At 41.4% G+C, this 25797-nt stretch overlaps 1 protein-coding gene across 3 annotated transcripts in view; it reads right to left on the reverse strand.

Annotated features, from left to right (window-relative positions):
• Nucleotides 1–25797, reverse strand: part of ROR1 (receptor tyrosine kinase like orphan receptor 1) — a 455574-nt gene that overhangs the window by 191241 nt on the left and 238536 nt on the right. For 2 of the 3 annotated variants that reach the window (XM_043461091.1, XM_043461092.1), the window contains exon 2: nt 5047–5118. In XM_043461091.1, coding sequence (XP_043317026.1) covers nt 5047–5118 — 72 coding nt within the window. Of the gene's footprint in view, nt 1–4646; nt 4829–5046; nt 5119–25797 lie in introns of those variants that run through there. The other variant, XM_043461093.1, reaches the window with a different exon arrangement.

Here is a 25797-nt window from a genome sequence, read left to right on the forward strand (position 1 = left end):
TGAGGCTCCCTCCGTTTCTGCTACCTACGGGTGCAATTTCCAGTGCTTTCTCCAAAAGAAACATTTGGCTTTCTATAGAGAACCTCTGAGACCTCATGTGACTGAAAATGGAAGAGGGGGAAAGAGGCCCTCCTCACACCCCACCCCAAAACCCCCATGGGGAAGCTGAGGTTGGGCCCCTGTAGATCGATTTATTTTAGGAGGCACTTGCTTCTGAAGCATTTGTTTCAGAAATTACCCCTGTGCCCCATCAATAGTAGCTTTCAACGGCTCTTCCCGGGTGGCCTTGTCTCTTTTAAATTTCATTTCCTGTTGGAAAGGATAAACAGGTAACTGTTTAATGCCCCTGACTGGACTCATTTAACAGAAAACCAGGATCAGCGTGAAGCTGGGGAACCAGAGTGGGACTGATGGGTGATACAGAGCTGGGAAGCTAATCTGGGATTACGAGTGGAATAGAGCAGGTCGATGAACAGAAAGGCATTAGAGAATACCCAGTGACAGACTTTTATTTTACTTCTTTTCCAGGTAAGGGCAATTGTCCCACTGGAGGAGGGGATATGAATGCAAGGGAGAGAGCGTAATCAGCTGCCATGTTGGGCATGGATCCCTGGACTTGGCCTGGAGGTCTTGGTGGGAATCCTGGCACTACCACTCATCAGCTTTGCCCTTCAGCCAAGTCCTTTAACCCCCTTGAGCCTCAGATGCCTGTCTGTTCTACTGCACAGGATGGTGGGAATTCAAATGATGCCTTCACATGCTTGGCAAGTGCCCCACCCCTAGTAGGAATTCACACATAAGAGCTATAAATTGGCACAGATGGTGTTGGAACCCATACCATTTAACACATGTTTTCCACTACACACCAGGCACTGTGTTGGGCAATAAGAGCTGCCAAAGGATAAGAGAGCCCTGATTTTAAAAGAGATGGGCACAGAATTGATGATATCAATACAGCCTGGTAAGGATTTGCAGCAAAACAGATATGGGGTGATATGGCACACCCACATTAAATGTGTTGAGGTATTGTTGATAGCATGGTCAATGGGGTCAATGAAAGGATTCATAATTGTCTATTTCTCCCTCTAGAAGGCAAAGCCCACCAAAGCTGGAATGTTGTCTTAGTGTCTGTCTAAGCACTGTGGGGAAAAGCGGGTGAGGGAATGGTTAAGGTGATGCTCTAATCTCTGAACTACCATATTATCTTGAATCTATCTCCCAGTTCACCATTTCTCTCTACAGCTGAGTGCATCCACTGTTTAACCCAGTTGACAAATTTTTAATTTCTACAACTCTATTTTTAAATTACAGAATTTCTATTTAGTTCATGTAAAGTGTCTACTTTTCAGTCATCTTATTCTGTACTTGCCCTATGGTTTCTATTTCCTCTTTTACCAGAAAACATGTTAAACATACTTACTCTCTCAAATTGATCTATTGCCTGTAGCTTCTAAGATAGGGACTTCTCCATGTCTTTTGTCTGACTTTCACTAATGGTGGCTTTTTCCCTCTCTTCTACACACTATAATATTTAAAAGTACACTTAACATCAGGAGTTTTGTTGTTTTGTGGTTTTGAGTTTTTAAATTTTGTTTTTTGTGGGAAACCCATGCAACATAAAAATGTTGAGACATTTTTATGACTTGGCTTTAGGCTGCCCCTCTCAGGATCGCATAGTTTAATCAATTCCAGACCCAGTTTTTACATTATCTTCTTGGTTTGTGGCTTGTGCACTATAAGAGAAGTACCCCAACCCCATACCCATGTAGAGCATAGGTTGGGGTTTTAATTTTTTTGAGGGTGATCCCAGTGGCCCAGCATAGTTGACAGACTTCCCTACTCAATCCTCAGCAGAAATATCCTTATTTCATGCTCAGGTCCTTCATTCTTCATTGACAGCCTTGGTAAGGAGTTTGTTTCCTATTGCCTCAGCTCTCATCCCCATAGGATTCTGAAACTCCAACCCCCTAAGAATCATGCATATTTCCCATGTTTTCACAGGACCTTTTGTTTCATTCCTTCCCACTGATCACTGCTTGTTCTTCATTTCAGGCACCTGGGGATTTCTCCTTTCTGCACACCAGCCTGGTGTTGGATTTTTTCCCCCTTGTATATTTACACTAACATCCCTCTGTGATTGGAAAGAATGTCCCTTGACGACTCTATCTGACCAGAAAGATTTTATTATGCCTTTAGATACTAGTCTTTCTCTCTCAGTTCTGAGTTCATGAAGGACAGAAACCTTGGTCTGATTCATCTTTTGATCCTGATTCTTCAGACTATGCCCAGATCAGAGTAGGAAGCAATAAAGATTTCATCATTCAATGAACAAATGAATCAATCAGCTTTCACTTACACTCTCAATGGGAAGTAGAGACCACATACTAAATATCTTCTAGAGAAAGAAGACATCAAGAATCCCTGGAAAGTCATCCATGCTCTCTGGGAGGCCACGCTAACCAATCAAAGGAGTTCGGCCACTGCCTTAGTTTCACCCTTTGACCAGTAGGTTCTCTACTCTTGATAATACTTCTTTCTTGAAGGGCAACAGCTGATAATTATAGTGCTAGTCTGCTAGAAATTCATAGCCTGGCAGGCTAGGTTCTTACTGGTAGCTTTGTTGCTTTTTTGGCACACACTGATGTCCTTCTGGGGCTTCCCAGGTGGCTCAGTGGTAAAGAATCCACCTGCCAATGCAGAAGATGCAAGAGATGTGGGTTCAATTCCTGAGTCAGGAAGATCCTCTGGAGCAGGAAATGGCAACCCACTCCAGTATTCTTGCCTGGAAAATTTCATGGACAAGGAGCCTGGCAGGCTACAGTCCATGGGGTCACAAAGAGTCAGACACGACTGAGCACACACACATTATGTCCTTCTAGAGCCATAACTGGAACTTGATCAGCAACATGTAATATGCAAAGATATACTCTTTTCTGTTGGTTCCATAAAAAGTTTGCCAAGTAAATTCACATACTTGACAGCCCCGGGCACAGTGCTTGGCAGAGGGTAAGCACATTCAGTGCACTTTATTTCTTTCTTTCCATTAAAAATATCCACAAATATTTGTTGAAAATCTATTGCTTCCTAAGCACTGTGCTTGGTGATGAAGATGGAGAGGTGTAACATATTTTATGCCTCTGTTTTAATTCTTACTTAGAAAAAGAATGTCCAGGGACTTCCTTGGTGATCCTATGGTTAAGAATCTGCCTTGCAATGCAGGGGATGTGGGTTTGATCCCTGGTCAGGGAACTAAAATCCCACATGCCATGAAGCAACTAAGCCCATTCATCACAACTAAGGAGCCAGTGTGTCGTAACCAAGACCTGACACAGCCAAATAAATATTTTTTTAAAAGAAAAAGAATGTCCACATCAAATCTGACAATAAAAATTACCCGACATGTCCTCTGATCTAAGGTGAAAAGACATCTCACCTCATTCCGCCACTCTAAAATGCCTAAAAAGTATAACCAGCAAACTAAATTTGCCTATTATTGTTTGATAAAGTAACAGTCTCTTTCCTTAGGGAGGAAATCCAACTCCCATTGAATACATGAGAAGACAAATAAAAAGCAATTTTTGACAGTGACTTTTGAGCGCCTTTCATCACTATAATTCCAGAACCTAGAATCATGCCTGAATTGAATGAGAAACTTGATAAGACTGTTGAACGTGAGTATTCTTGCACATATATATGGATATAGCCCAACCATATATATAACTCTAGATACAGTAAGACTCACTCATCATTCCATACATATTTATTGAGAATTTCTTATAAATGAGAGTATGTACTAGATTTTTTGATAGAGACAGGAGAAAGAAAAAAAAATGAACAAAATAGATATCCTACCTACAAGGAATTTCCAGGTTTAAGGGCACGATAGACAATTATGTAAATCACCATGATATAACATAGAAAATGCTAAGAGATGAACATAAGAAAAGACTATGGGGTTCCAAATACAGAAAGGCTACTTCCTGCTGAGGGATTAGATAAGACTATGGCTAATATAGACTATATTCTCAAACTTAAGTAATGTGTTACCTGGTGGCTCAGACGGTAAAGAATCCGTCTGCAATGTGGGAGACCTGGGTTTGATCCCTGGGTTGGGAAGATCCCTGGAGGAGGGCATGGTGATCCTATCCAGTATTCTTGCCTGGAGAATCCCTAGGGACAGAGGAGCCTGGTGGACTACAGTCCATGGGATCACAAAGAATTGGACATGACTGAGCGATTAAGCCCAGTAGAGGGACAAAGTGGGGACTGGCAAGGAAGGAAGGGCAACTCAGATGGAAAGAACAGCTTAGACAAAAGGCAGAAGCAGAAAAGCACAGGATACAGACAATGAAACAGAAAGTTGGCTGGAGACACATAAAAGAGCAATCTAAAGAGAAATAAACTGGAAAGGTAGGATGAGCCAATTGCAGGGGGTTTGAACGTGGCCTGATTTATCTTCCAGGACATAGGATCTCTATAGAGTAGCCAGTGTTTAGCATATGGTGGGGCCTAATTAATGCTACAACAGCCGCATAGCAGGAGCCTGTTCTCCAGCTGCACACAGGAAGTGGCCATCTGTACACACAGGCAATTACAAACCTTCCAGATACTCTGCCCTGAACCCTGCAAGCACATCAAATACTCACCGTAAAAGGTCACCCGACAAACATCTCTGATCAATCCTGGCTCAGGCAGAATCAAATCCTCTAAATAAGATCCACTGGATGCAGTGTCAGGAAGGTCAGAAACTACCCTTTTTCACATCTTGAAGCATTTTTACCATGTGGAACTCTTTAGAAAAAGAAGGGAAAGGAAAGAGAGAGGCAAAAAAAAAAAAAAAAAAAAAAAAAAACCTCTCCAGAAATAATAGAATTCCAAGTAATTAAATGTTAACTGATCACAAAGTTAACAGGGGATTTATTTTGGCCCCTGCTCCTTCTGGTGATCTAAAAAGCAGTTGATTTCAAGGACAGCCATGCCAGGATTAAACCTGGCGTGGCACGCCTCCCCTCCTCCACTTCCGCCCTGCGTGTCCCCACTGTGTACCTTTGTCGAGTTCACTTGAAATGTTCCATGATGAGGTAGGCACTAACTCAGCAGTGACTGACAACTCTGTTTCTGAAAAGAAAGAGAAGGGAGGGGAGAAAGACAAGGGCAATATTAAATATAGTAACTTATGGGCTGTTAGAAGCATTACAGGAGATTTCCAATGGCCCTGCCTTCCGAGAGAGACCACGCAGTCCCATAGCTTATTAAACTTAAATGTCTGCTCTGCCTGCCAGGCAGAGGCGCCTGTATTATAGAGGCTATCCAGACAAACATACTGGAGGCCAGATTTGAAGATTTTTTCCTTTAAAACACAGGCTTGAAAATTAAATACAAATATTTCATTGACAAAAAACCAAACCTGCAGAAATGACCAAACATGATCAAATACAAACTCTTCCTTTTCTTGTTGAAAGACCAGTCTTAGGTTAAAAGAGTCAACAGTCTTCCCATGAAACATGAGATCAACATTGCTCCTACTGCTGGTTTCATTTGTGTTTGTGAATTCATAGCATTTCTCTTAATAGACAAATTGATTTCTCTATATTGAAATCTTCAGTCAAGGCAAGTGGAAGTTAAGTATTTGAATATGGAGAGTTAATTTGTGGTAATCAAAATTCAAAGATAACTTTAAAAACCACCATAAATTAAAGTAAACATGCAAATCCAAAATATTAAGGACATGATACACTATGAAAATTTAAAAACTCTTTATGATATACTGTAATATACAAACAATGCTTTTATTTTTGAATATTTAACCCATGACACATACTACTAGCACATTTTAATAGGATTGCATTAATCTCCCCTTAGGCCATGTACAGACACACACACACACACACACACACACACACACACACTTGTATTACAGAACTTCTGTGCTAGGCAGGATCTCAGAAGGCCCAGAGACTGGGTCATTAGATCCAAGGCACCCATGGTATCACATCCCCTTTCTTCAGATATCATTGATCAATTATGGATCCTTTTGCCTATAAACCTGAGAACTGCCTTACAGCCTTTCAACACGGTATTTTAGGTAGCCACTGAAAATGGATCTGTGTTAGAATGCAAGGCACAGGAAGAACTAGTATTTAAACCTAGGTCTGTCTGACTCTACCACCCACACGCCTCCTGGCAGCCCATGCTGCCCAGTTCTCAAGTCTGAAAGCTGACTTGTTTTTCACCTTACCTCTCTCTGGCTTCACCTTTTCACTGAGATAAGCACACTCTTCTACATTTCCTTATTTACTGATGGAGGCCGTCTGCCACATGGCCATAGAAGCCACATGCCGTCATCAGTGAGCTTTGCCAAGGACAGGATGTTTACCCACTGAGACCTTGCCGAGGCCACTTCTAGCTTGTCTACTGAGTCTCTAATCAGCCTGCCATGCACAGCAGACAAAGGGGTTGTTTGGTTTGTGCAGACCTTCTTGACTTTCTTCTTCCCCCGTCCAGGTGGGAAAGAAAACAGGTGGGAAAGAGAGTAGACAAACCCCACAAAACCCACCCACCCCCAAAGGCCCCAGTCACCTCCCACATCCTGAGCCAACAACAGCATGCATTCTTTTCAGGGGAACCAAAGTCAGATGGGCAGTATGGCTGGGATCTTACAGTAAACAGAATCCCAAAATATGAAGCCAAAAAGGAAAATTTGCCCAAGTAAGAAAACTGCTTAACAGAAAACCACAGGAGAAAGCAGTGCTCCTGTTATCAACCACTTGTCCTCGAAATGGGTGTTTCATGCAGCTGATTTTACCAGGAAGTGCTAATTGTCTACATTCTAGAGCCCTCCACGTGTGACTCCAACCACAACTCCACTCTGACCCCCCTGCTGCCGCCACCCACTTTGGCTCTTTGAATAAAGGCCCCTTGTTTGCAGTATTTTGGACTACTGTGGTTCCTCTTATAAAAAGGCTCATCAAGCACTCCAGTACCCAGACTTCGGGGAGCTTGGGAATAGAAGCATGGCAGCCACAGCGGCCACTCAGGCAAGAAGCAAAGGGTGGGGAAGTGGTGGGATTAAGACAGATCTTGACAGCATTTACATTCAATATTTTCATAGCTTCATCTTACTGCTGCTCACAGCTAAATTGCCAGAAACATAGGTTTCATTTTACAGTATTAATTTTATAGAAAGTTAGCTATATGTCATTTGGTTTTTCCAGCCTGAATTTGAATTGCTGATTGAATATAATTTGAGACTGATGACAAAAGAATAGATTCTTGGCACTGCTAACAGTAAAATTGTTCCCCCACGTGTCCCTGGACACTAATTACCACTCAGTTCTTGGGCTACAGCAAAGATAATTTCAATTCATAACCTCATTAATTGATTGTGATGATTCTGAGGAATTTTGTTCTCAGCTTCAAGATCTATTCCTTGAGATAACCACATGTTCAGCTCTTCAGATAAAATGATAATAAAAACAGATAAAATAGTTTTAAATATGAATATTCTCCCTGACAAATATTATCTTCTTAGGCTACTTTTTTTTAAAAAGTAAGGCTGGATTATTTAACGTGAAAAGTTTAATGTTAGTAATTGTCCCTCACAAAAATGATGTTTAATAAGCTTCCCCCTCACCTCCAGAAAAGAAGACTGAATCTTAAGTGAGAAAAATTGAGCACATCTTGATTTAAGCAGCCGCGATTCCAAGGTCAGCAACAGCCTTAGAGAGATGTGACCACCAGTCTTGACCCTATGGGACCTCCAGGGATGGATTCAGTTCCTCTCTTACTCTCTTTACTGTGGCAAAAGGATGAGATATTTAATACCAGACTAGCAGCCTCTCTTTGTGTAACATCATTGTGATAATAGCAAATTCATACATGCCAACCAGGAGACAGTAGAATTTTTAATGAAAATACACACCTACATTAAAATACTAATTTCTGCCACTTCCTAATGTTGTAATCAGGACCAAGTTACTTAATGTCTTTTGACCATTATTTTCTCATCTGGAAAATGGGGACAATACAAGCCATCTCATAGGAAATGTGGTAAGGACTAGAGCAGATTCTCAACCAAAAAGGTCCTGCACCCAAGACAGTGCCCAACATAGAGTAGATACTCAAGATCTTTTGTGCCTCTCCCTCTGTCTAGAAAGGCAGATAGACATACTCTGCGTGGATATACTCCAGTTTAGCGGCTGTGTCACTGTCTCAGTTTGAAATAACACATTTGCTGTACTTTAAGAAAGACTCTATTTTGCATGCCTTACTAATCCAAGATGATCTTTTCATTTTGTGAGGTTTTCCTGAATCAGTCACCAGTTCTCTTAGAACATCAGTGTTTTTATGTGGTTTTATCCAATTTAGGCAAATCCAGCATGTTTGAGAAAACTCCATCCCTTATCTTTCCTGACCTCTGCAGGAGGGCAAGCCATTCTTCTCCGGAGTTGATCAATAGGAGCTATTATCTTTGCAGTTTCACTGATGAGTGACTTTTTGGCACCGATTCTGCAAACCATAAGGTTTTGGTATTTAAGCCTGAACAGTGGGAGTGTTATTTGGAGCAAAGGAAAAAAAATAATAAGCCTTGAATCCTTCTCATTGATAAAAGCCTGTGCTCTCCACAAGGATTACTGGTTCATCTCAGCAGTTGGCAGGGAGCGACCCCATGTTCACAGGATGCACAAGCTCTTCCAAGAAGCCCCCAGCCACGCCACATCCTGTATCCTGATCCAGTGACAAGTTGAGGTTACACAGGCACGAGCCAGCATTCTCATGAGACTGGTGGCCAGCCCAGTGGTCACAAAGGCCAAGTGTGAGGGAACAAGTGGCTATCCCAGGGCCTTTTCTGGCCAGTAACACTGAGTTCTACAATGTGATAGCTGGGTGGGCCTTAGAGGCCAAAGACTTATTTAGCAAGCTATATATTTTGGTTTTTGCAGGTTTTTTGCTGCTTGCGTGTCACACTTTAATAACTAACCACTCTGGGGCTTCCCCCTGCCCGGAGTTCACAAATTTATAACTTTTTAAAAAGGGTGCACATTTTAATGTGACAATCCATATGTGGGTCCTTCTCTCCTTAGATATAAAACTGAAGTGTCATGCAGTGTTATTTTCAGTATTCTACTTTCTTACAAGTTCAACTAGGTCATGACTCAAGCCTAAGGATTTCTGGAAGTATCCTTACAGGGAACCTTGGAGGATTTGCAGGTACAGAAGACAAGAGACCCAGGCAATAGCTCCTTCTTCAACAGGAACAATTCCACATTTCTCTGCGTTACATATTCAGGTGTATGGAAAAGGCACCAATGCTTTAAACAAAAGATATTTTAATCCTCTTATCTGATACAACTTCCTCATCTGACAGATGAAGCAAATTAGGCCCACAGCAGTCTAGAGACTTGGCCAAAATCACAGTTGTAAGATAGATACAGGCCTTAGAAATGGCTTGGGAATAAATGTACGCTTTAATAAAATAAATTTAAAAAACAGAAATAAATGCACACTGCCTTCTCATTGCTCTCCATCTTCCCTTGACTGTGCCCGTAAGAATGATAAGTCTCCTTAGAAACTGAGTTTAGAGAGATGCACAGGGAATTTCCAAACAGTCAGTGTTGGTCACACAAAAGGGGCACACTATCTTCTGTGGTAAAAGAAGGCTTCTGTTTGTGATCATCTGGGGGAAGAAGGCAGGAAGGAGACTTCAAAATCTCTGGTATGAAGTGTCAGTTTACACACAACATTCTTGGCCTTGATTCCTTCCTCCCACTAGCACCTCAGTGGAGAAGCCCACAGCCAGGTGGGTCAGCTTCACCAAAGGTACCTGTTTGGGAAAGTCACAATCTGTTCTCCTCAGAAGGGCAGGCAGGCCACATCCCCCAACTGCTCCGGGGGTTAGTCAGCCTGCGCCTTACTCCAGCCCTCAGTTCACAATCATCCCACATCGAGGGTCCCGCACGAGGGGCCACTCCACTCTGGGGACTCAGTGTGTTTACTGAGGAGAGTCAGAGTCTCCCTCACCCAGTGTGGGGTGCACAGGGGTGGAGAGTTACTACGCTGAGTGTCTACAATGACCTAATCCTCAGTGACCTTATATTTGGATGTCTAATGCAGTCTTCAAAACAAGTTACCAGTACAGTCACAAAGAAAGAAGGCACAATTCCGCAGCCTTAAACTGTTCCAATCAATACCCAACACCACCACCTACACATCTTTAATAAAATTTATAAAGACTTTGTAAATGGCACAATTATGGTTCTCGTGGCAGTTTTTTAATCTGTTGAAGAGAAATTTAAAATATACCAAATTCTGTAGTATTATTCATATTTTTATATAGAGAGAATTGCAAAAACAAAAAAAAGTTGTCCAGGACAGTTGTACACTGTCCTCTCAGTGTCTGAGAAGCTGACACTCAGAGATCTTCTCAACAATTTAGTAAGGTAGGTACCATCATTAACTTCATTCCAAGATTGGACAGCCCAAGGTAGAGAATCAGGGCACCTGTCTACTCAGCTTGCTGGGGTGGCACAGGAATTGTGGTCAAACCCAGGCAGTCTACAGCAGAGCTACTGTCTCCAGTGATGCCAAAACAGGGGGCGGGTAATGCCAAAAGACACAACCGCTTGCTCTCTAGCTTAAACCCCCTTCTGCTCCAGAGGACCCCTGTGAACTCCAAGTTCAGCAGAACTTAGTTTGACAACCAGTACCAGAGGCCACACTCCTCCCCATCAATGCTTGGCTCCCTAATTCTAAAACCCCCCAAGGTGGTGAGAGACACAGAGGGAAGAGAGGAAATACTTTCTGAATCACACTTACATGTCTTTTTCCCTTTGGAAATATTATTTCCTTCTTTAAATCTGTTGAATTAATACTACAGATCATATGTAGTTCTTGTATTTAAAGAAATTATGTTACACAAAGCACCATAATGGCACACATCTTCTTCAAAATGAATACACATATTTTTGAAAATTACCTTACATAAAAACTACCATAGTTGGGGTCTCTTCCATGGAACTCTAGAGATTCACTCACTCATTCATCCATTCACTCAAAACAAGTAACACTTTCTAGGTATAAGAACTGGGATGTAAAAGCTTGACCTGGTCCATAACATTTTTCAAAAACTCACAGTTTATTGGGAGAGGGGTGCTGTGTGCTAAGTCATTTCAGTCATGTCCGACTCTTCAAGATCCCATGGACTATAGCCTACCAGGTTCCTCTGTCTATGGGATCCTCCAGGCAAGAATACTGGAGTGGGGGCCATTTCCTTCTCCAGGGGATCCTCCCGACCCAGGGATCGAACCTGCACCTCTTACATCTCCTGAATTGGCAGGCATGTTCTTTACCACAGAAATGGACAGATATGGACTCCCCTTTCCACAAGTCATTCCCCACACCCCTACCGCAACTAGGCTAAAAACATCAAGAGTACTGAGTAAAATACCACAAGAAAAAAATAAAATGTATAGCTGATAACTGAAAGGAAAGGAAAGGAAAGGTGTCAAAAAAGAAGAAAACAGTTCAGTAGAAGCTGATGGAGAAGATACCTATAAACACAGGTCCCTCAGGCTAGGGGCTGCATTAGCGATACACATTGGAAAACCAAAATGTGGCCAGAAGGAGATCTGTGTTTTTGCCTAAAGCCTTTATGAGAGCCTGGGAAATCTCCCCACTCTGAGAGAGGGGCTTTAAACACTTCCGCCAATAGCCAGAGAAGTTGCTAGGGCACTTGAGTCCACCTAGGACTTGGCTAGGAGAGGGAAAAATGTCCCCACAAGAAATCAAAATGGTGTGTAAAGACCAGAGAGGTCACATGTATCTTTCACCCAGTTTCTCTCCAATTAAACTTATGTATTCTGTTCAGTTCAGTTCTGTTCAGTCACTCAGTCATGTCTGACTCTGCGACCCCATGGACTGCAGCATGCCAGGCTTCCCTGTCCATCACCAACTCCCAGAGCTTATTCAAACTCAGGTCCATTGACTCGGTGATCCCATCCAACCATCTCATCCTCTGTTGTCCCCTTCTTCTCCCACCTTCAATCTTTCCCAGCATCAGGGTCTTTTCCAATGAGTCAGTTCTTCACATCAGGTGGCCAAAGGACTGGAGTTTCAGCTTTAGCATCAATCCTTCCAATGAATATTCAGGACTGATGTCCTTTACAATGGACTGGTTAGATCTCCTTGCAGTCCAAGGGACTCTCAAGAGTCTTCTCCAACACCAAGTTTAAAAGCATCAACTCTTTGGCGCCCAGCTTTCTTTACAGTCCAGCTCTCACATCCATACATGACTACTGGAAAAAACAGCTTTGACTAGACAGACCTTTGTTGGCAAAGTAATGTCTCTGCTTTTTAATATGCTGTCTAGGTTGGTCATAACTTTTCTTCCAAGGAGAAAGTGTCTTTTAATTTCATGGCTGCAGTCACCATCTGCAGTGATTTTGGAGACAAAAAAAAAAAAAAAAGTCTGTCACTGTTTCCATCGTTACCCCACCCATTTACCATGAAGTGATGGGACCAGATGCCATTATCTTAGTTTTCTGAATGTTGAACTTTAAGCCAACTTTTTCCACTTTCCTCTTTCATTTTCATCAAGTGGCTCTTTAGTTCTTCTTCATTTTCTGCCATAAGGATGGTGTCATCAGCACATCTGAGGTTATTGATATTTCTCCCAGTAATTTTGATTCCAGCTTGTGCTTCATCCAGTCCAGCATTTCTCCTGACGTACTCTGCAGAGAAGTTAAATAATCAGGGTGACAATACACAGCCTTGACATACTCCTTTTCCTATTTGGAACCAGTCTGTTGTTCCATGTCCAGTTCTAACTGTTGCTTCTTGACCTGCATACAGATTTCTCAGGAGTCAGGTCAGGTGGTCTGGTATTCCCATCTCTTTAAGAATTTTCCACAGTTTGTTGTGATCCACACAGTCAAAGGCTTTGGCGTAGTCAATAAAGCAGAAGTAGATGTTTTTCTGGAAATCTCGTGCTTTTTCGATGATCCAGCAGGTGTTGGCAATTTGATCTCTGGTTCCTCTGCCTTTTCTAAATCCAGTTTGAACATCTGGAAGTTTACGTTCCAGTTGTTCCGGTTCACATACTGTTGAAGCCTGGCTTGGAGAATTTTGAGCATTACTTTGCTAGTGTGTGAGATGAGTGCAATTGTGTGTTAGTCTGAACATTCTTTGGCATTACCTTTCTTTGGGATTAGAATGAAAACTGACCTTTTCCAGTCCTGTGGCCACTGCTGAGTTTTCCAAATTTGCTGGCATATTAAGTGCAGCACTTTCACAACATCATCTTTTAGGATTTGAAATAGCTCAACTGGGATTCCATCACCTCCACAAGCTTTGACCACAGTGATGCTTCCTAAGGCCCACTTGACTTCGCATTCCAGGATGTCTGGCTCTAGGTGAGTGATCACACCATCGTGATTAACTGGGTTGTGAAGATCTTTTTTGTACAGTCCTTCTGTGTATTCTTGCCACCTCTTCTTAATATCTTCTGCTTCTGTTCAGTCCATACCATTTCTGTCTTTTATTGTACCCATCTTTGCATGCAATGTTTCCTTGGTATCTCTAATTTTCTTGAAGGGATCTCTAGTCTTTCCCATTCTACTGTTTCCCTCTATTTCTTTGCACTGATCACTGAGGAAGGCTTTCTTATCTCTCCTTGTTAGTCTTTGAAACTCTGCATTCAAATGGGTATATCTTTCCTTTTCTCCTTTGCCCTCCACATCTTTTCTTTTCTCAGCTATTTGTAAGGCCTCCTCAGACAACCATTTTGCCTTTTTGCATTTCTTTTTCTTGGGGATGGTCTTGATTGCTGCCTCCTGTACAATGTCATGAACTTCCATTCATAGTTCTTCAGGCATTCTATCAGATCTAGTCCCTTGAATCTATTTGTCATTTCTACTGTATAATCATAAAGGATTTGATTTAGGTCATACCTGAATGGTCTAGTGGTTTTCCCTACTTTCTGCAATTTCAGTCTGAATTTGGCAATAAGGAGTTCATGATCTGAGCCACAGTCAGCTCCTGGTCTTATTTTTGCTGACTGTATAGAGCTTCTCCATCTTTGGCTGCAAATAATATAATCAATCTGATTTCGGTATTGACCATCTGGTGATGTCCATGTGTAGTTTTCTCTTGTGTTGCTGGAAGAAGGTGTTTGCTATGACCAGTGCATTCTCTTGGCAAAACTCTGTTAGCCTTTGACCTGCTTCGTTTTGTATTGCAAGGCCAAATTTGCCTGTTATTCCAGGTATCTCTTCACTTCTTACTTTTGCATTCCAGTCCCCTATAATGAAAAGGACATCCTTTTTGGTGTTAGTTGTAGAAGGTCTTGTAGGTCGTCTTAGAACCATTTACCTTCAGCTTCTTCAGTGTTACTGGTTGGGGCGTAGACTTGGGTTACTGTGATATTGAATGATTGGCATTGGAAATGAACAGAGACCATTCTGTCATTTTTGAGACTGCATTCAAGTACTGCATTTTGGACTCTTCTGTTGACTATGATGGCTATTCCATTTCTTCTAAGGGATTCTTGCCCACAGTGGTAGATATAATGGTCATCTGAATTAAATTTATCCATTCCAGTCCATTTTAGTTTGCTGATTCCTAAAATGTCGATGTTCACTCTAGCCATCTCCTCTTTGACCACTTCCAATTTTCCTTGATTTGTGGACCTAACATTCCAGGTTCCTATGCAATACTGCTCTTCGCAGCATCATACTTTACTTCCGTCATCAGTTACATCCACAACTGGGTGTTGTTTTTGCTTTGGCTCCTTCTCTTCATTCTTTCTGGAGTTATTTCTCCACTGATCTCCCATAGCATATAGGGCTCCTACCAACCTGGGAAGTTCATCTTTCAGTGTCCTATCTTTTTGCCTTTTCATACTGTTCATTGGTTCTCAAGGCAAGAATACCGAAGTGGTTTGCCATTCCCTTCTCCAGTGGACCATGTTTTATGTATTCATGTTATCAAAACTTAGAATTTGAAACTTCACTGGTGATCCAGTGGTTAAGATTCTTCACGGGGCCTGGGTTCAATCCCTAGTCAGGGAACTAGATCCCAGGTGACGCAACTGAAAAAAAAAGATTCTGCATGCCACAACTACAAAGGTCATGTATGCTGCAATGAAGATCAAAGATCCTGTGTGACACAACTAAGACCCAGCATGGCAAAATAAGTAAAATAAATGATACATTTAAAAAATAAATTTAAAAAATCTGGAATTTCACATTGTTACAATGTATGTGTACAGTACTCTGTAATTTCATTACAACTGTAGATTTGTATAACTATCACTGCATCAAGATGAAGAGCTATGTCATTACTGCAAAGATCTCCCTCATGCTACCCATTTAAGAGTCACACCCATCCCTCACTCCTAACCATTTCTAATCCCTGGCAACCACTAATCTGGTCTCCATCTCTACAATTCCTTTGTTTCAAGAATGTGATAATAAACAGACTCACATAAGGCCTTGAGAGCCACCCAATTTCTTGTGTGTATCAATGGATTATTCTTTTTATACTCCTGAGTAGTATTCCACAGCTCAGGTATACTACCATACTGTAACCATTTGCCTTGGACATTTAGTTGTTTCCATTTTCTTCCTGTTAAAAATAAAACTGTTTTAAACACACTTATAGCCTTTTGTGCTAATTTTTTTGTATTTTAGTAAGAGGGAAATTGGATCTAGAACAAAGGGGTTGCATGCAAGAGGCAATAATAAGCAAACAAGTTAGAAAACGTGTTAAATAAGTTTGACTTGACTTAACTCTAAACATAAATCTGTGAAGAGAGGTACAATAGAGGTCATCAGAGGGTTCCAAGGCAGCACTGAGGAATAGTACAACCCCCAGTTTGGGAACAGAAACCTGAAAAGGTCAGAATTTGTTACAGTCTGAGAGGAGGCCTGCATATTAGAAATATTACGGTACACTAAGGGACAAGTATGTAAATCAACAATGGTCACACTCAGTTGTACAGAAGCAGCTTTCTTCAAGAAGGAAACAAATAGTCATGTCAAAATCCAGGGGCTTCTAGGTTGGTTGGTTGGTTGGTTTTTTTCTGTAAAGAAAAAGGGAAACATCTCAACTAGTCACTGGGAAGGCAGGCTCTTCCTGGGACTGGTACAAAGTTATAAGAGAAACTTCCAGATGGCTCAAACCTTAATCTTCCCCAGTGAGGAGTTCAAATGTACAGACCGAAATTTAGCACTCCCTCATCCACGCATGGTGCCACTAGGCTTCATGGATGCTCAGTGCAACAAAAGAGCTACTTTATTTCTGGCCTCAGAGCAAGCTGGCAAAGACAGTAAAAAAAAAAAAAAAAAAAAAAAGGAAGCATGTTGAAAAATGTTTAGCTTAGAAATTGGTCTTATCTTCCTAAAGAGGTTTTATTTCATTTCCTTTCGGGTGCTGCAAACACCTCAGTTTTAGAATGACATCAACAAACTTCACTCTTTTCTTCTTGTTTCTACTTGACTGCTCTTCCTTATATGCTTTTCCCCTCAAAAGCACCTCCTGGAAGCTTTTCCTTCTTATCATCCTGCTGTGTCATCTGTCTTTGTCTTTTGGGGTTTGCCATTTATTTTCCCCCTTTGTATGGCCCCCACACACTTTAATTTCATATTCTATCATCCTTTCTGTAATAGAAGTCTATTACTCTATAATTGTCCCTGATCAATTCAGTCACCCACATCTCAAAAGAAACAAGAGATCCAAGGAAGATGCTTTCCTAGCTGCAATTCCATGACAGCCTGAGAGTTTTATTTTTTTTGCAAAAGAAATGAAGTCTTGGTTAAGTCCTATACACAATGGGAAGGAAATTAAGTTGTGCCAGGTGTTCCCTAAAGTCATAGTGTATTAGCATACAATTTAGAAAAGTAGATGGCTGCAAAGAATCTCTTTAAAAACTCCTTACTTTCACCTGGAGTTTAATGTGATCATATTCACTTGTTCATTAATTCATCCATCCATTCATTCACTTGACAAATATTTACGGAGTACCTACTCTGTACCTGACCAGTCAAGTCCTATCTAGGTGCTGGAACACACTAGTGAACAAAATCAAGACTTGTTTTCTTCATGGAACTCACTGTGTGGTAGGGATGCAAAGAAGTAAATAAAGAATTAAAACACCACGTGGTAAACACTGTGATGGAATGGAGATTGGCCGTGGGGGAGGGGGTTGGTGGGGGAGGGGGAGGTAAAGGGGCTTAACACAGTCTCGGAAGATTCTGTCCTGACCAAAGACTTTGGTGATGCAATCTATGGATGTGGTTTGTGGAGAGCCAGATGCTTAATGGACTCAAGGAGCCTGAATAATCTAATTTCCTCCTCTGAATACAACAGGACTGACTTCTGTAAAAAGTGAACAAAGATTGAGACCTCTGCAGTGAGTATATCTTCACTTGCCATAGTCATGTAACTGCCCTTGCCTGCAGAACTTGGCTACTAACATGAGTCTCCTATTAGAAACAGGGAATGTCTCTTCCAGTTTTAGTGATTTAGCTCCAGCCCTGTACACTTCCTAAATCGAGTTTTCAACCAGGACTGGGTCTTTTGTGTCTCTATCTCCTTAGCAACATAAGCATCTGCTAGTAATGGAGGGCTAGTGTAACCTAAGAGTTTCTAAATTTCTAGTTCCTTTTACCTTTCTGATTTATTCTTGGCTCTAGAAAGAGAGAAAATAATTGTCCATTCAACATAATATTACACACAAGCTAAATAACTTCTGCTCTAGCCAGACCAATAAAAAATGGAATATACAAAACAGAATACTTGATGCACAAATTTCATCCCCTTGAAATAGTGTAGTGCTGACATCAATAAAATCTTTCTCATGTTTGAAGATCAAATAAGATACCTCTGTTTCCTACCTTAAGCTATGTTTAAATCATAGCAAAACAACATGCAGTTTAACAGGAAAATATAGTAAATCTGCTAACTCAGTGATATTCAACTTTCTATTGAAAAGACAAAGACTGCAGTTTTACTCTAATTTTCTACTTTGTAGTTTGCCCTCAATTCTATGATCCATGTGTCCTTCAGTCATCAGTAGGTGTTCTTCCTTTCACTCTGATTACCTGGTAAACATCTTGAGGGCAAAGATCATGTCTCATACTTCGTATCCTGCCTGGTTCTGACATGATCATGTAACATGCTAGATGAGAAGCACCATGGCAGAGGAACGAATAAAAGGGTTATACTGACTTCAGAATCAGACATGTTCAAATACCGAGTCAGTAACACACTAACTTATGACCTCAGGCAAATTACTTCACACTTCTAAACCTCAGTCCCTCATACATAAAACAGGCATACTAGTAGTGAGCTTGCAAGATTATGATGAAGATTAACTAGGAAAATATTTGAAGATGAGTTCAGTGCCCAGCAAAGTAGCAGCTATCACCGATTGGTAAAGATTATTTTATTTACCATAGATACAACTTGAGGGGTATTTAATGCAGCAATTCCCAAACCCAGCTGGGGAGCATATTAGACAAACACAGATTCTTGGACCTCCTTTCCCTAAACTATTAACTCTCCCGAGGTGGGTCTTATATAACCAGTCTAGCACTGGTTCTCTATAGCCCACCAGTGTGGGGAAACTCATATAATGATATGCCTGCCAAAAAATCCAAACGACACAAAAAAGTTCAACTGAACTGAGAAGTTTAATGTAACTTAAGAATCTAAGGTAAAGGGAGTTGGTTGATTTAAACTTAATTCTTGTTTTTGTCATAAAATCTCAAAGTAGTCAGACATCTCATCAATATTGAGAGAGCCCAGTGAATATTAACCAGGGACAAAATTGGTACCACTTCAAAGTCTTTCAAAGCGAAGTATTTATGTTTAACTAGAAGGTCCTCTTCATTGGTTGACCAACAATTTGGCCAATTGGACTCTTGGGAGGAAAATTATCATCCTGTGGAGAGCAGGGCAGTTTTATCTCCACCAGTATCTTCATTACATGGATCTCAACGGCTGGGATTTTTATGTTTGTGAAGCTCTTCACCAAATAGGCAAACTGGACACACTCTAAAAATGAGCAGTCCTCTGAGTCTAGGCATACAGAGTGGGAGGAACAAAATCCTTTTCAGCTTTGATTCTCATCCACTTAAAGCATTTACAAAGAGAAGGCCACTTGGGACACAGTTGAAAAAGCTATTAAGATTTCAAGCACCTCACAGTAATACAAGTACCTTGTATTTAGGTAGCACTTTTCCTTTCAAGAAAGCTTGTACACAGAACAGACATTAGCTCATGACTCCACATGTGAAGGATCAAGGCCCAAGATAATCATACCCTGGTTGGAGCTGAAGAAACCCAGACTCGGCCAGAGAACTTGCCTACCGTTCCCCTGGTGTGTCATCAAGTGCCAGGAGAACGTAAGCACCATCTTCCCTCGCCCAAACCTGGCTCCACACAAACTGTTACCCTGCTGGTGCAATCTCATCTCCAGTATTAAGGTTTGGGTTTTCTCTAATCCCTTCTAGCACACTGTTAATTCAGTCATTTCAAAGTTCCAAAGAGTGGGGAGTAAATATTTTTTTAAACTATTTTCAGAAAAATTCTACTGAAAGTATAATTTGTATTTTCTGCCTGTCCCTGGAAACCAACTGTTTAAGTTAATGGGATTGAGGGGTGCCTGGATTAGTGGAAATTATTTTAATCAGAGGTAAATTTAGGAGGATTACTATTATCCTACAAGATAGTAAGATGCTTTTGCTCCAGCCACATTAGCCTGGGCGTGTTGGATCTAAATGGCTGGCAATTTTCAAATACTTAATTTGCCTCAAATTGCTCCAGTTTAAAATGTTTTGCCCGTCTGGACTGGGTTTCCTGTACCATGTCATTATTGATAGCCTGGGGAGATCAATAATTAAAATTAAATAGAGGGAAACATTAAGCAGAGCATAAGTTGGGGCCAGAATCTCTTCCCAGAGCCTCTTAATCTCTCCCTCTTCCAAGATCACATACTGCTTTATCAATTCCTCTTTTAAGACACTTTACATTTTGTAAGGTGACCTACAATGGCTTCAGTGTTCTTTACTAAGATCGAAGGCTTATAGAGGCTGGAGACAAGGTCTGACTTAACTCTACATTATGCACAGCAGGAGCTGTTGACTTGTACACAATAGCAGTCACTCAACAAATGTCCTCTGAATGTGTAAGTGATATAATAGCTGCACTCTCCATATGTTATCACATTATATGTATGAAGCAGTGGGGTAGATGGAAATGGCCACAATTCATTCCTCCCGGTACCTGCACCTTTCTGCAGTTTTTCCCATGAAGAGATGCAGCCTACTTCCCCCACTTGAATCTGAGCTGAACTTTGTGACTTGCTTTGGCTTACAAGAAGGTGTTGAGACCAGCCTGGCCCAGTTCAGACCAAAGAACCACCCAGCCAACACACTAACTCATGAGATAAATAAATGCTTGTTGCTTCTGGTCACTAAATTGTGGGATGGTTTGTTATATGCATTATTTGTGGGTTACAGATACCCATTTACAGATGAGAACACTAAGGCTCAATGAGGTTAAGAACTAGACTAAAGTCACAGAGTGAAAAAGTCAGGATTTGAATCCAGTCTTTCTGATTCCAAAGCCCACAGTCTTTCCACCAAATAAACTGACCAAATTTGAAATATTCTCATGCATTAGAAACCAGTTTGAGAAACTAAAGGCAAGAGACAAATGGGGCAGGAGCCTCCTTTCCTTGCTGCGAAGCAGGATGGAGCGCCACCCACCAGGGTGAACCTCCCTCGTCAGATAGGGTTGAGTGTGGACAGCTCATTTGATTAGACTGAAGAGATGCAAAAGTAGAGGACCCTTTTACACAGTGATCTACAAGGAATGATATTCACCCATTTGTAAACACAGACTCAACTTAGAGCGATTGCTATTCAAAGAACACTGACTTGGTCACTTGGTCATTCCCTTGTGCAATATTCTTTTCCTTCATTCTTTTATCAGAAAGAAAAGTAACTTTGCATGTAGTTAATTTTGGGACTCTTCTCCTCCACCATCAATCTGCCATGTCTGTTTTGGTTTTCAAACCTGAGAAATAGTTTGAATTGGTTCCCAGGTGTTGATATCTGTATCTGAAATGTAGTTTACCTGCAGCCTTTAAGCCTCTGGGTATTTGTGGCTGCAGGCATGGGAACTTTCCACAACAGTACAAGAGCATGCTTTGGATTTGCCAGAGAGGCCCTCTTATATGAAAAGGGAGGGCTCTTCCTCCCCCCAGAGCTGTCCAACAGCAGCGTTTCAGGAGGCCTCCCTAGTCACTGGCAGTGAACGGGAACGACCAGCGCTACCGTGCACATGATGGATGGGGTGGCCTGTTCACTCACGTGTGTCGCCTGCCATGATGGGCTACTTGATCGCCTGCTGATAAGAGAATGTTCTCAATAGCTGCTTTGCTCAGAGAAGGTGTATACCTTCCCCATGGAATGGAATGTGGGCATCCATTTTCAGTCAGGGAAGTCCAAGGTATTTGGGGGGATTTGTTGCAGCTGGTGGAACTGCATGGGAGAAGGAAGCGAGCTGATGGGTCCTGTTACACTGCCTCCCCCTGAGGTCACGGTGGAGGTCCCATAGCTGTCATCGGCCCCAGAGTCCTCCCTCTTCTTCAGGCCTCCCCTACAAGCCTTCTCTGCTGCCCTCATTTTTCCTGACCTGCTGCCTCAAGGTCCCCATCAAGCAAGTGTATCCTTAGCACACAGGATTATTTTACTTAGCAATCTTAGAGTGAAAAGGGCTTTTCAAAGTTTGACACAAATCTAAAAGCTATAAAAAGAAAGATGATACATCGGATTGCATTTAAAATATTCAATAAGGAAAAAAAAGAAACTAGGAAGAAAAAATTATTACAACTCAAAATGCAAAGGCCAGCGGTCGTAATAGTAAACAAAGCCTCTTACAGATAAGCAAGGGGTAAAAAAACCAAGAATGAAATAGGTAAGAGGGCAAATGGAATGAATAGACAATTTACAAATAAGAAAACATGTGGTTCTCAAACACATGAAATAATACTAAGATCACTTGATAATATAAGAAATGTAAGTTAAAATGTCAACATGATGTGATTTTCCCCCAATCAGATTAGGAATTTAAGAAGAGCTTGATATTTCTCTATACTGGGAGGGATATGAGGAAATAGGGACCCTTTTATTGATAGGCAGGAGCATAAATTGGTACAACGTGGCAACATCTATGAAAATTTTAAATGCAAATACCTTGTCAATAGCAATTCTACTTTTAGGAATTTATCTTACAGATGCTCTGAAATATGTATGAAATGATATTTACACAAGAGTCTCAATGTATATTGTTTATAACAGAAAAAGATTAGAAACAACCTACTCGTCCAGCTACATGGTTACTGGTTAAATAAATTATGGCCTATCCAATATTTGCAGTGGAACACAATGTACCTGTTAAAAAGAATAAAGAAGCTCTGTATGTATTCATTAGGAAAAAAAATCACCAAAATACATCCTTAAGTTACATTTTTTAAAAAGAGCAAAGTACTGATCATGTATATACAAAAATATCATTTGTATAAAAAGGAAAAAAATGCCTGTACTTTTAGATTTGTGGCTATATATATATAATTTGGGCAATATATATAATATTTGTGCATATATATACTGTATATTCTTATATATATATGTATATATAAAGTAGCTGTAAAACAGATACACAAAAATTGAGAAATGTCTACATCTGAGAAGGGGACCTGAGGGGCTGCAAGTCAGGGATAAGAAGAATTCACTCTTACCATATATCCTTTTGCACTTAAAAGTTTTTTTATACCATGTGCAAAATGTGGGAGCTTTTTAAAATGCACACTCAAAATGATTCCTCCTTCAGATAAGTGTTTCCCTTGAGGTATGCCCAGCATGTTATGGCACCCCAGAGGAGGAGCACCTGATCAGAGCTAGTGGGCAAGGAATAGAAATGATCAACACAGGTTGCCAAGGGAAACTGACTCTGCAGACTTCAAGGACAAGTAGACATTATCTGGGCAAACCAAAGGCTCTACTGTCCCTGGGAGATGAATAAATTTGGGGAACTACACACAGTTCATTATATATTGCTTCATGTCCTTTTTGCCTTGTTTTGGGGGGGGGTAGGTAAAGAGGACATGGGTCAATAGAGGCAGGACCTTCCCCAATTTCTCTCACACTGATAAAGGGTAGCTGTCACAGCAATGAGCAGGAGAGGAAGACTGGAGTGGGGAGAGGACTATAGCACATACAATACTAACTAGCAGAACAACCTGACCAGAACAATCCACGCATCAATGCTAGTTTGAAAAGCACATACATACATGCTTTCATAAACATTTTTTGAAGTGTTACTATCCCCTTTTGTGGGATAGTGTTAATATCCCACAAAAATCAAGGAAGAGAGTGAAGTGCCAGAAGTCACTGCTGGAAAGGGGCCAATTAAGACTTGAACCCTTGGTTCTGTCTCCTACTCTACAGTGGCCTCTGTTTACACCATCACTAATTAAGTCTTTTTACTAGAATGTATGAAATAGTCCATTTCTTTAAATACAAATATCCTGAGCTGAAGTCTATATGACATAATTAACCTATTATACATATTAACCTATTGTCCATTCTCTGGCATTTAATGCGTCATCTACTACTTACATTATAAATTGTTTGACATCTACAAGGGTTGTGGGTTTTCTTTAAGTTCACAAAACAAAAAAAATATGACAAGGACATTCTCCCCCAAAGTTATAATGTTAAAATACAAGGTCAGGGAATTTGGGTCACACTGGGCAGACATCATCTTTTACATTTTCCTCTCCTATTGCCATGTCAGGTTCTCCACACTGAAATGGGAACCATGAGAGGCAGTGAGTCCAGCAAGAAAGGTGATCCAGAGGAGAGAAGGGTCATCACATTTCATGACAACCATGTTGGTGATGGTAGACTGGCTTCTCTAATATGCTTAGAGGTTAACAGCTACCAATTGGGTATCCCTTCTCTGTGCATATATTTCTAAATCTTCCCTTCTTTACCTTCAGTTCAGTTCAGTCGCTTAGTTGTGTCCAACTCTTTGTGACCCCATGAATCGCAGCACGCCAGGGCTCCCTGTCCATCACCAACTCCCGGAGTTTACTCAAACCCATGTCCATCAAGTTGGTGATGCCACCCAACCATCTCATCCTCTGTCGTCCCCTTCTCCTCCTGCCCCCAATCCCTCCGAGCATCAGGGCTTTTTCCAGTGAGTCAACTCTTCACATGAGGTGGCCCAAGTACTGGAGTTTCGGCCAGCATCAGTCCTTCCAATGAACACCGAGGAATGATCTCCTTTAGGATGGACTAGTTGGATCTCCTTGCAGCCCAAGGGACTCTCAAGAGTCTTCTCCAACACCATAGTTCAAAAGCATCAATTTTTCGGGGCTCAGCTTTCTTTATAGTCCAACTCTTACATCCATACATGACCACTGGAAAAACCATAGCCTTGACCAGATGGACCTTTGTTGGCAAAGTAATGTCTCTGCTTTTTTTTTTTTTTTTTTTTATGTAATCCCATGGACTTCAGCCCGCCAGACTCCTCTGTCCATGGACTTTTCCAGGCAAGAATACTGGAGTGGGTTGCCATTTCCTTCTCCATGTCTCTGCTTTTTAATATGCTATCTAGGTTGGTCATCACTTTCCTTCCAAGGAGTAAGCGTCTTTTAATTTCATGGCAGCAGTCACCATCTGTAGTGATTTTGGAGCCCAAAAAAATAAAGTCTGACACTGTTTCCACTGTCTCCCCATCTATTTCCCATGAGGTGATGGGACCAGATGCTATGATCCTAGTTTTCTGAATGTTAATTCTTTACCTTCAGTTCAGTTCAGTTCAGTTGCTCAGTCGTGTCCGACTCTTTGCGACCCCATGAATCGCAGCACGCCAGGCCTCCCTGTCCATCACCAACTCCCAAAGTTTACTCAAATTCATGCCCATCGAGTCGGTGATGCCATCCAGCCATCTCATCCTCTGTCGCCCCCTTCTCCTCCTGCCCCCAATCCCTCCCAGCATCAGGGTCTTTTCCAATGAGTCAACTCTTCACATGAGGTGGCCAAAGTACTGGAGTTTCAGCTTCAGCATCAGTCCTTCCAATGAACACCCAGGACTGATCTCCTTCAGGATAGACTGGTTGGATCTCCTTGCAGTCCAAGGATTCTCAAGAGTCTTCTCCAACACCATAGTTCAAAAGCATCAATATTTTGACACTCAGCTTTCTTCACAGTCCAACTCTCACATCCATACATGACCACTGGAAAAACCATAGCCTTGACCAGATGGACCTTTGTTGGCAAAGTAATGTCTCTGCTTTTTAATATGCTGTCTAGGTTGGTCATCACTTTCCTTCCAAGGAGTAAGCGTCTTTCTTTACCTTAAATAAACTCAAAAGCACTAACTCCCAATGTCTGCAAACTTCCAGGTAGCAGATCTTAATGGATATAACAACTAAATCACAAAGTAACCAAAGTGACACTGTGCTGCACTGGATACACCAACTTGATGTGTTCAGTCATGTCCGACTCTGTAATCCCATGGACTATAGCCCGTCAGACTTCTCTGTCCATGGGGTTCCCCAGGCAAGAATACTGGAGTGGGTTGCCATTTCCTCCTCCAAGGGATCTTCCCGATCCAGGGATCGAACCCACATCTCTTGTATAGCCTGCGTTGGCAGGTGGATTCTTTACCACTGTGCAACCAACACAGCCCAAATTAGACATGGAGGACAATAGTGATGAAAAC

This window comes from Cervus canadensis, chromosome 2 (genome assembly GCF_019320065.1).
Source record: "Cervus canadensis isolate Bull #8, Minnesota chromosome 2, ASM1932006v1, whole genome shotgun sequence".
Classification (NCBI taxonomy): Eukaryota; Metazoa; Chordata; class Mammalia; order Artiodactyla; family Cervidae; genus Cervus; species Cervus canadensis.